This window comes from Bubalus bubalis, chromosome 9, assembly GCF_019923935.1.
Source record: "Bubalus bubalis isolate 160015118507 breed Murrah chromosome 9, NDDB_SH_1, whole genome shotgun sequence".
Classification (NCBI taxonomy): Eukaryota; Metazoa; Chordata; class Mammalia; order Artiodactyla; family Bovidae; genus Bubalus; species Bubalus bubalis.
The window spans coordinates 109,249,537-109,264,115 of NC_059165.1; the positions used below are offsets into that span (position 1 = coordinate 109,249,537).

The window sequence follows — 14,579 nt, forward strand, 5'->3', positions numbered from 1 at the left end:
GAATGACAAGTACTGCAGAAGGCAGGACGGGGTAGGGAGCAGGATGCTGAGGGATTTTCAGGGGATGGGGGTGGGGGGGAAGGTTCGCAGAAAGGTAAAGGCAGACCTCTCAGATCCCCACAGAAGATCTTGGTTCTTTCTTCACTTCTCATCAGTCAGTTCAGTTGCTCAGTTGTGTCCAACTGCAGCACGCCAGGCCTCCCTGTCCATCACCAACTCCCAGAGCTTGCTCAAACTCACGTCCGTCGAGTCGGTGATGCTATCCAACTATCTCATCCTCTGTCATCCCCTTCTCCTCCTGCCTTCAGTCTTTCCCAGCATCAGGGTCTTTCCCAATGATTCAGCTCTTCACATCAGGTGCCAAAGTACTGAAGCTTCAGCTTCAGTATCAATCCTTCCAATCAATATTCAGGGTTGATTTCTTTTAGGATTGACTGGTTTGACCTCCTTGCAGTCCAAGGGACTCTCAAGAGTCTTCTCCAACACCAACACCACAGTTCAAAAGCATCAATTCTTCGGCACTCAGCTTTCTTTATGGTCCAACTGTCACATTCATATATGACTACTGGAAAAACCATAGTTTTGACTATATAGACATACATATTAAAAATTACCTTAAATGTGAATGGATTAAATGAACCAACCAAAACACACAGACCAGCTGGGTAGATGAAAACATGTGCGTGTATGCACTTTCACTTACCACATTACTTTACTTAACCCCTCCAAATTGTATGTAATTATCTTACATTGTTTAGGTTAATCAAGTCTCTATTGTGGCTTGCAATTGTAATTATCTTTTTTCTGGTCTGGATATTGATTGTGAAAACTGATAAACATCTTTTATTATTGTGATTATGTAACTATTGTATCATGATTGATCAACAGAAAATAACACAATTCTGTAACAGTAAAACTATCATTTAATAGAAAAAAAAATGCAAAGAAATTCTAGCCTTGTAGAGATGACAGTGCCTTCATGCAAGAAGAAAATGCAATTTCCCACAGCCAAGACATGGAAGCAACCCAAGTAAGTGCCTAATAATATGACTGAATAAGAAGATGTGTTGTATGATTGTATGTGTGTGTGTGTGTGTATATATATATATATAGGCCTCTGTGATGGCTCAGCAGGTAAATAATCTGCCTGCAATACAGGAGATGTGGGTTCAATCCCTTGGTTGGGAAGATCCCCTGGATGAGAAAAATGGCAAACCACTCCAGTATTTGTGCCTGAAAAATCCCATGGACAGAGGAGCCTGGTGGCTACAGTCCAAAGGGTCGCAAAGAGGTGGACATGACTGATTGACTAAGCATATATATATATAATGGAATATTACTCAGTCATAAAAATGAATGAAATATTGCCATTTGCAGCAATGTAAATGGACCTAGAGCATATTATGTTTAGTGAAATAAGTCAGAGAAAGACAAATACTATATGATATCAATCACTTGGAATCTAAAAAATGATACACATAAATGTATATACAAAATAGAAACAGACTCACAGATATAGAAAACAAATTTGTGGTTAACAAAAGGGAGAGGGAAGTGGGGAGGGACAATTTAGGGGTCTGAGATTAACAGATAAAACTAGCATATATAAGGAAGATATATAAAGGAAGCAACAAGGATATACTGTACAGCTCAAGGAATTATACCATTATCTTATAACAACCTATGATAGAATATAATCTCCAAAAATACTAAATCACTAGGCTGTACACCTGAAACTAACACAATATTGTAAATCAATCATATTCCAATTAAAAAAAAAAGAACAAAATGCTATAAAAAGGAACTTTTAAAGATAAGAAAGAGCTCCAACTAACTGGTACTTCAGAGAAAGAGAGAATAAAGAACACATTTCTATTCTGAAAGAAATAATACAAAGTTCCCAGAACTCTATGGCATGTCCTTCCAGACTGAAGTGCCCACCACAATTAATGAAAAAAATTTCCATATGATGGCATATCACTATAACATTTCAGAATACAAGAAATAAAGAAACTTTAAAAGATGTTTTGAGAGATAAAAACAAAACCCAAACCAGGGCATCTGCAAAGGATCTGTAATAAGAATAGCATCAGAAAGTTCAAAAGCCATACAACACTACACCACAATGGTACAGTACTTATACCTCAGGGGCAACTGATTTATAACCAAGAATATTATATCCAACCAAATCATTAATCATGCGATAGGGCAGAAGAAGAGTTTCAGATATCTGAGACTTAAAAACTTTACTTTCCAGGCACTACTTTTGGGGAAGCTATTGGAGGATAGGTCCCACCAAAACAAAGGAGAGAGGGGGGGGTCAGGAAGCAGAGAGAGGTGAAGGAAATCCTCAGGAAAATGCTGGGGCAAGGCCAGGATAAGGCCTTGGCATCAGGTATGGGGGTGGCCAGTCCAGATGTGAGTAGGGCTGAGGTTCCACAAGACGATCAAACCAATGAAACAGTTAAGTCATCTTCAGCAAGAGAACACTTAGACACCTGGCAGAAAGCGTAGGGTTTAATTAGCAGTAAAGACACGGAAAACTGCTTCCTCTTTCAAACAAACAACAAAGACCACAACTCTAACATGTGAAAGACAAGTGTTGTTAACTCTAGGGACAAAAAGTTGAAAGGAAAAGAAATATAATCATGGTATAAATGTAAGCTTAACTGAGAAAAGTGTTTATAGGTCCTGATGATGTAAAATTGACATCTAATCTAAACTAATTATACTGTAACTAACTGAGAGGACAGGGGAGTGAAAGAGAGCTAAATCAGTACCTTATGTCCCAAACTGAAGAGAGATCAACAAATAGAGATCTAATCATATTGTTTCAAGATATAAACACCAAAATAACAGCTACAAGAACTGAATGAATGCTTCTGGAGAGAGAGAAAGAGGAGGGAGGAGGTGGGGGTTCCTTTTTAATAAGCTATCCTTGATAAAAATTAAAAAACAGACTGACCAACTCATTCAGCAAGTTGCAGAACAATCATGTACAATATGATCCTATTTTTAAAAAATATAAGTTATAAAGGACATAAGTATAAGCAGATACACTGGTATTACATAAGTAAGAAGATGTATCAATGTAAAGGTAGGAAGAAAAAACCCAAATGCCATCAATGGCCTCCTCCAGGTGACAATGGAGGGCTGGGGGACTTTTCTTTCCCTTTGTTTTTAATTATACAACACAAAAGTGGTAGGATTATGGCTGTTTTATTTTTCAAGTAATTAAATTCTATGTTTATTATGAAATTATCTTAGCAAGCAAAACTGAACGTGTGTATCTATGCCTATGGCATCAGTTCAGTTCAGTTCAGTCGCTCAATTGTGTCCAACTCTTTGCAACCCCGTGGACTGCAGCATGCTAGGCCACCCTATGCAGCACGCCAGGGCACCCTGTCCATCACCAACTCCGGGAGTTTACTCAAATTCATGTCCATTGGTTGGATGGTGATGCCATCCAACCATCTCATCCTCTGTCGTTCCCTTCTCCTCCTGCCTTCAATCTTTCCCAGCATCCGGGTCTTCTCAAGTGAGTCAGCTCTCGCATCAGGTGGCCAAAGTATTGGAGTTTCAGCTTCAGTATCAGTGCTTCCAATCAATATTCAGGGTTGATTTCCTTTAGGATTGACTGGTTTGATCTCCTTGCAGTCCAAGAGACTCTCAAGAGTCTTCTCCAACACCACAGTTCAAAAGCATCAATTTTTTGGCGCTCAGCTTCCTTTATAATCCAACTCTCACATGCATGCATGACTACTGGAAAAACCATAACCTTGACTAGACAGACCTTTGTTGGCAAAGTAATGTCTCTGCTTTTTAATATGCTGTCTAGGTTGGGCATAACTTTTGTTTCAAAGAGTAAGCGTCTTTTAATTTCATGGCTGCAGTCACCATCTGCAGTGATTCTGGAGCCCAAGAAAACAAAGTCTGCTACTGTTTCCACTGTTTCTCCATATATTTGCCACGAAGTGATGGGACTAGATGCCATGATCTTTGTTTTCTGAATGTTGAGCTTAAGCCAACTTTTATACTCTCCTCTTTCTCTTTCATCAAGAGGCTTTTTAGTTCCTCTTCACTTTCTGCCATAAGGGTGGTGTCATCTGCATATCTGAGGTTATTGATATTTCTCCTGGCAATCTTGATTCCAGCTTGTGCTTTCTCCAGCCCAGCATTTCTCATGATGTACTCTGCATATAAGTTAAATAAGCAGGGTGACAATATACAGCCTTGACGTCCTCCTTTTCCTATTTGCAACCAGTCTGTTGTTCCATGTCCAGTTCTAACTGTTGCTTCCTGACCTGCATACAGATTTCTCAAGAGGCAGGTCAGGTGGTCTGGTATTCCCATCTCTTTCAGAATTTTCCACAGTTTATTGTGATCCACACAGTCAAAGGCTTTGGTATAGTCAATAAAGCAGAAATAGATGTTTTTCTGGAACTCTCTTGCTTTTTTGATGACCCAGTGGATGTTGGCAATTTGATCTCTGGTTCCTTTGCCTTTTCTAAAACCAGCTTGAACATCTGGAAGTTCACGGTTCATGTACTGTTGAAGTCTGGCTTGGAGAATTTTGAGCATTACTTGACTATCATGTGAGATGAGCGCAATTGTGCGGTAGTTTGAGCATTCTTTGGCATTGGCTTTCTTTGAGACTGTAATGAAAACCAACCTTTTCCAGTCCTGTGGCCACTGCTGAATTTTCCAAATTTGCTGGCATATTGAGTGCAGCACTTTCACAGCATCATCTTTTAGGATTGGAAATAGCTCAACTGGAATTCCATCAACTCTACTAGCTTTGTTCATAGTGATGCTTCCTAAGGCCCACTTGACTTCACATTCCAGGATGTCTGGCTCTAGGTGAGTGATCAAACCATCGTGATTATCTGGGTCATGAAGATCTTTTTTGTACAGTTCTTCTGTGTATTTTTGCCACCTCTTCTTAATATCTTCTTCTGTTAGGTCCATATCATTTCTGTCCTTTATTGAGCCCATCTTTGCATGAAATGTTCCCTTGGTATCTCTAATTTTCTTGAAGAGATCTCTAGTCTTTCCCATTATATTGGTTTCCTCTATTTCTTTACATTGATCACTGAGGAAGGCTTTCTTATCTCTCCTTGCTATTCTTTGGAATTCTGTATTCAGATGCTTATATCTTTCCTTTTCTCCTTTGCTTTTTGCTCCTCTTCTTTTCACAGCTATTTGTAAGGCCTCCTCAGACAGCCATTTTGCTTTTTTGCATTTCTTTTTCTTGGGGATGGTCTTGCTCCCTGTCTCCTGTTAAATGTCATGAACCTCCATCCATAGTTCATCAGGCACTCTATCAGATCTAGTCCCTTAAATCTATTTCTCACTTTCACTGTATAATCGTTAGGGATTTGATTTAGGTCATACCTGGATGGTTTAGTGACTTTCCTTACTTTCTTCAATTTCAGTCTGAATTTGGCAATAAGGAGTTCATGATCTGAGCCACAATCAGCTCCCCGTCTTGTTTTTGCTGGCTGTACAGAGCTTCTTCATCTTTGGCTGCAGAGAATATAATCAATTTGAGTTCAGTGTTGACCATCTGGTGATGTCCATGTGTAGAGTCTTCTCTTGTGTTGTTGGAAGAGGGTGTTTGCTATGACCAGCGCATTCTCTTGACAAAACTCTGTTAGCCTTTGCCTTGCTTTGTTTTGCACTCCAGGGCCAAATTTGCCTGTTACTCCAGGTGTTTCTTGACTTCCTCCTTTTGCATTCCAGTCCCCTATAATGAGAAGGACATCTTTTTTGGATGTCATTTCTAGAAGGTCTTGTAGGTCTTCATAGAACCATTCAACTTCAGCTTCTTCAGCATTACTGGTCGGGGTTATAGACTTGGATTACCGTGACACTGAATGGTTTGCCTTGGAAATGAACAGATCATTCTGTTGTTTTTGAGACTGCATCTAAGTACTGAATTTCGGACTCTTTTGTTGGCTATGATGGCTACTCCATTTCTTCTAAGGGATTCTTGCCCACAGTAGTAGATATAATGGTCATCTGAGTTAATTTCACCCATTCCAGTCCACTTTAATTCGCTGATTCCTAAAATGTCGATGTTCACTCTTGCCATCTCCTGTGTGACCACTTCCAGTTTGCCTTGACTCATGGACCTAATATTCCAGGTTCCTACGCAATATTGCTCTTTACAGTATCGGACCTTGCTTCTATCACCAGTCACACCCACAACTGGGTGTTGTTTTTGCTTTGGCTCCATCTCTTCATTCTTTGTGGAGTTATTTCTCCACTTAACTCTGGTAGCATATTGGGCACCTACTGACCTGGGGCAGAGAAGGAAATGGCAACCCACTCCGGTACTCTTGCCTGGAGAATTCCATGGATGCAGGAGCCTGGTGGGCTGCAGTCCATGGGGTCACAAAGAGTCGGACATGACTGAGTGACTTCACTTTCTTTCTATAGTTCCTTTTGGAGAAGAAAATGGCAACCCACTCCAGTGTTCTTGCCTGGAGAATCCCATGGATGGAGAGGCCTGGTGGGCTGCAGTCTATGGGGTTGCAAAGAGTCGGACACGACTAAGGAACTAACACACACACACGCACAGCGACCTGTGGAGTTCATCTTTCAGTGTCCTATCTGTTTGCCTTTTCATACTGTTCATGGGGTTCTCAAGGCAAGAATACTGAAGTGGTTTGCCATTCCCTTCTCCAGTGGACCACGTTTTGTCCATATGCTGCTGCTGTTGCTAAGTTGCTTCAGTCGTGCGACCCCATAGACGGCAGCCTTCCAGGCTCTTCTGTCCATGGGATTCTCCAGGGAAGAATACTGGAGTGAGTTGCCATTTCTTTCTCCAATGCATGCATGCATGCTAAGTCGCTTCAGTCGTGTCCAACTCTGTGTGACCCAGTGGACGGCAGCCCACCAGGCCCCTCTGTCCGCGGGATTCTTCAGGCAAGAATACTGGAGTGGGTTGCCACTGGAGTGGGTTCTCCATCTATGGTATTGTATACAGAGAAAAAGGACAGGAAAAGTTCACAGGAAACCATTAACACACTAAAGGGTAACTGTGGCTGCTCACCTCTCGAGACCTGGAGGAGGGGCGGGTGTGCAAACAGGGGCCTTATTCACCTTCCCCACAATGTGCACGTGGTGCTTTCAAGCAAACACAAAGTCTGCAGTCCTATTGATGTGTGAGCAGGATGGCATACAACAAGGGGAGGGAGAGCCAGTGGGGAGATAAATAGGATGGAGATGTGGTTGGCGAAATCATGCTGGGCAAACCAAAAACTTCCTTGACCCTGTGCGACTTTCTGGTCTGCAGGTGTGGGCCTACACTGCAAGGACCAAACATCACCCAACACAGGCACGTGTATGCTACAGCTCTTACGAGGCACCCCTGAAACGAGAGGACACTGCTTCCCCATGTATGTCTGGGCCCAAGGGGGGAGACACAAGCAAGACAAACCGTTTGCTTGTGCAAAATTAATAAAGCTTAACAATAATGAAGCCTAATTATCTGAGAACTTATTCTCAGGCAAGACTTTAATACAATATGTATTTAAGAGAAATTAAGAGTGCCTTAATTTGTATAAAGGTCTGTGAATGTTTCAGGAAAAGAAATAGAATGGTATGCTAGGAAATCTTCATTTTTAATTAAAATGACTAGTGTCACTATTTTTAAAGCAAATTCATCAACTGAATTTATATTATTTTAACTGACCACATGGCAGCAGCAAAGGCTGAAGACTGGCCAGGAATCTTTGCGGCAGGCCCCCAGTAGTCAGTGGGAGGGCCAGGGCTGGTCTCAGGTGGCAGACCTCACTCAGGCCTCAGGCCTCATGCTCACAAGGGGCAAGGGTTTGGCCCTCTGTGAACTGTGGGCTCTGCTACTGTGTTAGGCCTCTGTTCAGTGGCTGTGATGGAACCACTCAACAGATTCAAAAGAATTACTACTACTATACCATCAAAAATCTCTCTGTTCTTTTTTGTATGAAAAGGTTTCATTGTTCTTATATCACTTCTTCCCCCCACAGACTTTAGTTGACAGAAAATACAACTTTTTGTTGCTATTGAAACATAGTATCAAAAGACAGTCAACAAAATCAATATAGTAATTATTTAAGGAATGCTAAGAATGCTTTCAATAAAACTATTATTATCTCTGCCTCTAGCCTCACTCAACACTTCAGTTGCTAAAAAAAAAACAAGAAACAACAAAGAAACAAACAAAAACTTTATCATGATCTGTTTACACAGCGGTACAGATCAAAAAATAACAAAAGCTCATAAGACCAGCTTAGAGAACATCTCTCTGGTTTTTAAATATGTACTCCCTGACAGGCAACACCACCATTCAAATTCCAGCCTTGGCCTAGCCAAGAGGTTTGCCTGGAGCCTTTCCAAGAGTTCCTACTGGTATGGTTGGGATGCTGGAGTGGTAGAATTTTACAATGTAAGAAATGAATACTTGGGCGATAACTCATATAAAACTTCTAGAGCAACTGTATCATATACTACTCGGCCTTTAACTTTCCCCCACCCCAAATTCAAATTCTTTGCACTAAAAATAAGATCTCAAGTATGACAAAACTATTAACACCAGGGATATCTGGGTAAATAGTATTTGGAAGTTCTTTGTCCTATTCTTGCAATTTTTCTCTAAGTTTTAAATTATTTCCAAATAAAAACTTAAAAAAAAAAAAAAGAAGCATTTTCTGTATATGAGTCTGGGAAGCTGGCTCATATCTGCACCCAGGGTGGCTCAGATGGGCCCAGGCAAACCAGGCATTCCACAAATGTCTTCTAATCTCAACAATCTTTGAGAAAGTAACATGATCCCAAAGTTTATTTGGATTTTCAACATTGACAAATTTTTTAAAAATATGGTTTTTTTGTATCTGAAGATTACAATAACAAAATGATTTTGATTAAAAGGAAAAAAAACAATACAGTATCACTACTTACTCTATGAATTATACCAGCTGAATGTAGATGTTTAATACCACAGAGCATCTGGTAAAGAAGGTAGGACATTCTTTCATGGTCCAGCTCCATGTGAATAACCTGACATAAGTTAGCATCCATTAATTCCATAACCAAATACCTGAGGAAATAAATGATCAGCCATGTACACATGAAAATTATCCAAATTCCTTCATGGTATTAAATCAGAATTTTTATAAAAAAGTAATTAACTTCATACCTAGTCACTGTACTGGCTAAAGTAAAAAGATAACTTGCTTTTATTAGGTATCTTGATTTATAAAGCCATCTTGAAAAGAAGCAATTTTAATAACATAGTAAATAGAATCTCAAACATGCAAAGACTCCTATATTTAAAATTTTTTGCTACTGGGTCATTCTTACCAATATAGAAACCATGCCGTTACTGCTTGCATCTTAAGAAAACTTTTGAACTTACCTCCCCTACCAGCTATGATCCTGTATTTTTGCTCTTCCTGCAAGCCAAACTCCCCAAAGAGGTATCTACTCTTATCATCTTCAATTTTTTCTCCCATTTTTCCTTAATCTCACTTTCATTAGGCTTTTGCCCCCACCACTTTGCTGAAACTGTCCTCAAGGCTCTTGACACCTTCCATGTTGCTAAACCCAGTGGCTAGTCCTACAATCCTGGCTGACCGTGACTTTCTCTTGCCACTGGCTTCTTACTGTTGGAGTGCCAGCACCTGTTCCTGGCCTTCTTTTCTCTACTGTACTCATAGTCATGACGATCTTCTCTGGTTTCTGATCTCAAGGCTTTAAATACCATCTATAGACTGTCAACTCTCAAATTAATACATTCAACCCAGACATCCCACCTGAACTCCAGGCTCACTTATCTAACTGACTGCTTCACAGATCAGTTTGGGTGCCCAATAGACTCCCTGTCTGAAACTGAGCTCCTGATTCTATGCCACCCCCAAATCTGTTCTTCCTGTAGCTTTCCTCATCTCAGTTGAGAGAACTTTTATCCTTCTGGTGAGCACCTGAGCCAAAATTCCAAATGTTCTCAGCAACTCCTTCTCTCAAACCACACAAAGCCTCTCTCAAAGCCTCTCTAAGAGCAAACACTGGGGTTCTATCTTCAAAACAGTGTCGACATCCAATCTCATGCCTTTACCATCACTATCACGCCTTTGGTCTAAATGTAGCCACAATAATCTCTCACCTGAACTACTGCAATAGCCTCCTGGCTGGTCTTCTGTGTTCCACCCCATACAGTGGATTCTCAGTCCAGAAACCAAGTATTGTTTTAAAATGTAAGTTAGATAAACTCAGTCTTCTACTGAAAGTCTTACTTGTAAAGGGAAGTCCTTACAACGGCCGAGAGGCCCAGCAGTGTCGGCCCTGCCACTTCTTTGAGCCAATCTCTCCTACTTTTCTCTGCTTCCTTCGATCCAGCCAAACGGGCTCTTGCTCTTCAAGAGCACACACCAGGCACACTCCCATGTCTGCTCCTTTACACTGCTTGTTCCTTCTATCTTTTAAAAATATAACTGTATTTATTTTAATTTTGGCTGTGCTGGGTCTTCACTGATGCACAGGTTTTCCCCAGTTGCGGCAAGCAGGGGGTACTCTCTTGCTGTAGCGCGTGGGCTTTTCATTGCAGTGGCTTCTCCTTTTGTGGAACACGGCTTCTATGACTTGTGGGCTTCAGTAGCTGCAGCACGTGGGCTCAGTAGCTGTGGCTTCCAAGTGTTAGAGAGCTGGCTCAGTAGTCGTGGCACACGGGCTTAGCTGCTCCGTGGCATTGGGGGATCTTCCTGGATCAGGGATTGAACCCCTGCTTCCTGCACTGGCAGGTAGATTCTTTAGCACTGAGCCACCAGGGAAGCCCATTCTTTCTATCTTGATACTACCTTCCTCAAAATATCTGTAGGACTAACCCCCTCATTTCCTTCAAGGCTTCTTCAAACGTCACCAATCCCATGAGGTCCTTCCCTAACTATCCTACTTAACTGCAGCCTGACTCCTAACCCCCAGCACTTCTGATCCCTCTCAGTTTCATTTCTTCCACATTTGCCACATTCTAATGAATGACATAATTTCCCTATTTGTTATGTTGATTATCTTCCCTGGTTTTCCTTCAAGCTCTAGGAAGAAATATGATCATCCGCAATTCTTAAATAATGAAAGGAATTTTTGCCTGTTTTGGTCACTAAGTATGTCAAGTTCAAGAGAGTGCTTAGCACACAGATGGCAATCAAATTTTCCTTTTGGCTGTGCAACTGAAAGCATGGCGTCCTACCCACTGGACTGTCAGGGAATTTCTAGCAGTCAAATATTTGTTGAATGAATAAACCAATAAATTTCAGATAAAGTTGTGCATTATATCTCAATAATAAATTAATATTTCATTTCATTGTTAGTAAAACAATTCTATTTCAGATTTTGGAAAACATACAATATTTAGTCACTTACCCATTTCATATAACAACCATAAACCCCTAAACCCTACAATCCTGGATTTTAGGGGACTAGAGAAAAACATTTTATATTTCAGTAAAGCAAATCAGCAGCATTAATGGCACTGTTTTCTCCAAGGAATCCACTTTCAGTCATCCTTTATCTGTTGTAAAAATGATAACCGTCTAGGGATAAGCACATGCGTGCTAAGCTGCTTCAGTAATGTCTGACTGTTTGCAACCCTGTGGACTGTAGCCTGCCAGGCTCCTCTGCCCAAGGGATTCTCCAAGCAAGAATACTGGACTGGGTTGCCATGCCCTTCTCCAGGGCGTCTTCCCCACTCAGGGATCGAACCAGGATCTCTTACGTCTCCTACGTTGGTAGGCGGGTTCTTTACCACTAGAGCCATCTGAGAAGTCCATAGGCACAAGTAGTTGAATATTATTATTTTTTTTGCTTACTGTTTCTATTTCATAGTGAAAAGTGGCTAAGATATCATTTTAAAATGTATTATATTGTCTGCATTTCCTAAGTTAAAAAAAGTAGTCATGTTCTCTTAAATTCTCAGTCTTTCATGCACAGTGTATTACTGAATAAAAATTATACTTACACATCTTGAAATTCTTCTAGAGTTTTTTGTGGTGTAAACACATTTAACAAACTAATTATCTGAAAAGAGAAAATTAAACCTCAGTATGTCAAAAAACTCTACTTGACTATAAACATTAAGTTTAACATTAAAATGTATAAAAAACTAGGAAAAAAATCACAGCAGAGCTTTGTAATTTTATTATTGTTACTGCTTTTACCAGAATATTCTATTATACAGCATTTCAAAAGTTAAATGATTAGGATTCTCGCCTTGGAAATAAGATGTACTTTTAATCAAATCACTTTTATGTGTCCCTGGTAACTTATTATTACAGAATTTTGACACATAATGCTTTCCAGCTTTGAACATAAAATAGTATCAATTATAAGTAGAAAAACACTAAATAAAGCAATATGTTAACTCTGAAAACTTAAATACAATGTGCAAATTTCAAGAAAGTTTTGAAATATGAGGGCTAAGCTTATATTTCGGTACAATAAAGATGAAATGCCTCACAGTATTATGTATTTACCTAAAGAGGGTTCAAAAACTGACCCCATCGCAGGCTTTGGTCCTGGTACTCCAATGTTAAACAATGAATTCTGCTACTTGAGCATTAAAAACACATCCTCAGTCATTTCAAATGACTGAGGGAAAGCTGAATTATTCAGTATAAAAGACTGAAGATTAGAGTGGCTGGATAGCCAAGGGGGAAAAAAGAAAACTGAATTCATACTTTAACCTTTATACCAAGATAAACTTAAAATGGAACAAAAACTTAAATCTAAGGCATCAAACCATGAAACATTAAAATATGGATAAACATTCATACAACTCTGGTGTAGAAAAGTCTGTTCTAAGAATGACACGAAATCTACAAGACTTGATTACATTCAATGACAAAAATCTATGGCAAAAACAACCTGCTGCTGCTGCTGCTAAGTCACTTCAGTCGTGTCCGACTCTGTGCGATCCCAGAGACTGTGCGATCCCAGAGATGGCAGTCCACCAGGCTCCGCCGTCTCTGGGATTCTCCAGGCAAGAACACTGAAGTGGGTTGCCATTTCCTACTCCAGTGCATGGAAGTGAAAAGTGAAAGTGAAGTTGCTCAGTCGTGTCCGACTCTTCACAATCCCATGGACTGCAGCCTACTAGGCTCCTCCGTCCATGGGATTTTCCAAGCAAGAGTACTGGAGTGGGTTGCCATTGCCTTCTCTGAAAAACAACCCAAATTAGGTCAAATGGAAAAGATATGAGGATTGATAGCTTTAATATACAAAGATCTTCTCTAAATGCATAAGAGAAGTGTGCTCAGTCACTCATCATGTCTGATTCTTTGCGACCCCATGGACTGTAGCCCACCAGGTTCCTCTGTCCATGGGATTTCCCAGGCAAGAATACTGTTAATGGGTTGCCATTTCCTACTTGAGGGGATCTTCCCAACCCAGGGATTGAACTTGTGTCTCTTGCATCTCCTGCATTGGCAAGGGATATGTTTATAAATATTTTAATGTTTCATGGTTTCATGCCTTAGATTTAAGTTTTTGTTTCATTTTAAGTTTATCTTGGTGAGTTTATCTGGGTGTAAAGACTGACATGTGAATCCAGTTTTTTTTCCCCCCCTTGAGTCTCTTGCATCTCCTGCATTGAAAGAAACCAACAGTCCTAGAGAAAAATGGACAAAGGCCATGGAAAACAAACTCTCAAGAAATAAAAATAAAAGGCTGGTAGAGATATGGAAAGAAAATCAACCTCACAAATAAAAATAAGGTATCATTTGTCATCTATCAGTTTGGAAAGGTGAAACAAAAAAAATCAACAATATATAGTTCTGGAGTATTCTGAAATAAAAGCCATACTCAAGACACTCAATGAAAGTGTAAAACTGATAGTCTTCCTTGAGGTCAATTTGTCAGTATATATTAAAATCAGAAATGTGCATACTTTTTGACCCAGAATCTTGGCCAAAGAATTCACCTGTACAAGGATGTTCACTGCAGCACTGCTTATAGTAGTAAAAAATTAGACACAATCTAAATATTTATGCTTTTTTATGTTTTATATTTTTAATTTTTAAAATATAAATTTATTTTAATTGATAATAAGCAATTGGTTAAATGAATTACTGTGCATTTGTATTATGTAGCTATTTAAAAATGGTTTATATCTATGTTCATTAATGTACATGAGACCTAGCAACATTCCACCATTTTTTTTTAAGAAATTTTTTTTTACTTTTGTTTTTATGATATACCCAAATGAATACAGAGTTCCAGAGAATAGTAAGGAGAGATAAGAAGGCCTTCTTAAGTGAACAATGCAAAGAAATAGAGGAAAACAATAGAATGGGAAAGACTAGAGGTCTCTTTAAGAAAACTGGAGATATCGAGGGAACATTTCATGCAAGGATGGGCATGATAAAGGACAGAAATGGTGAGGATCTAACAGAAACAGAAGAGATGGCAAGAATACACAGAACCAGACACCGGACATCCTGGAGTGTAAAGTCAAGTGGGCCTTAGGAAGCTACTACAACCAAAGCTAGTGGAAGTGACAGAATTCCAGCTGAGTTATTTCAAATCCTAAAAGATGATGCTGTTAA

The 14,579-nt window shown here is 39.8% G+C and overlaps 1 protein-coding gene across 6 annotated transcripts in view; it reads right to left on the minus strand.

Annotated features, from left to right (window-relative positions):
- MAPK9 (mitogen-activated protein kinase 9) overlaps positions 1-14,579 on the minus strand; it is a 68,391-nt gene that overhangs the window by 23,508 nt on the left and 30,304 nt on the right. For all 6 annotated transcript variants that reach the window (XM_025293980.3, XM_025293976.3, XM_025293975.3 and 3 more), the window contains exons 4-5: positions 11,996-12,054; positions 8,944-9,082 (exon numbers count right to left, since the gene is read on the minus strand). In XM_025293980.3, the coding sequence (XP_025149765.1) occupies positions 8,944-9,082; positions 11,996-12,054 (198 nt within the window). The remainder of the gene's footprint in view (positions 1-8,943; positions 9,083-11,995; positions 12,055-14,579) is intronic.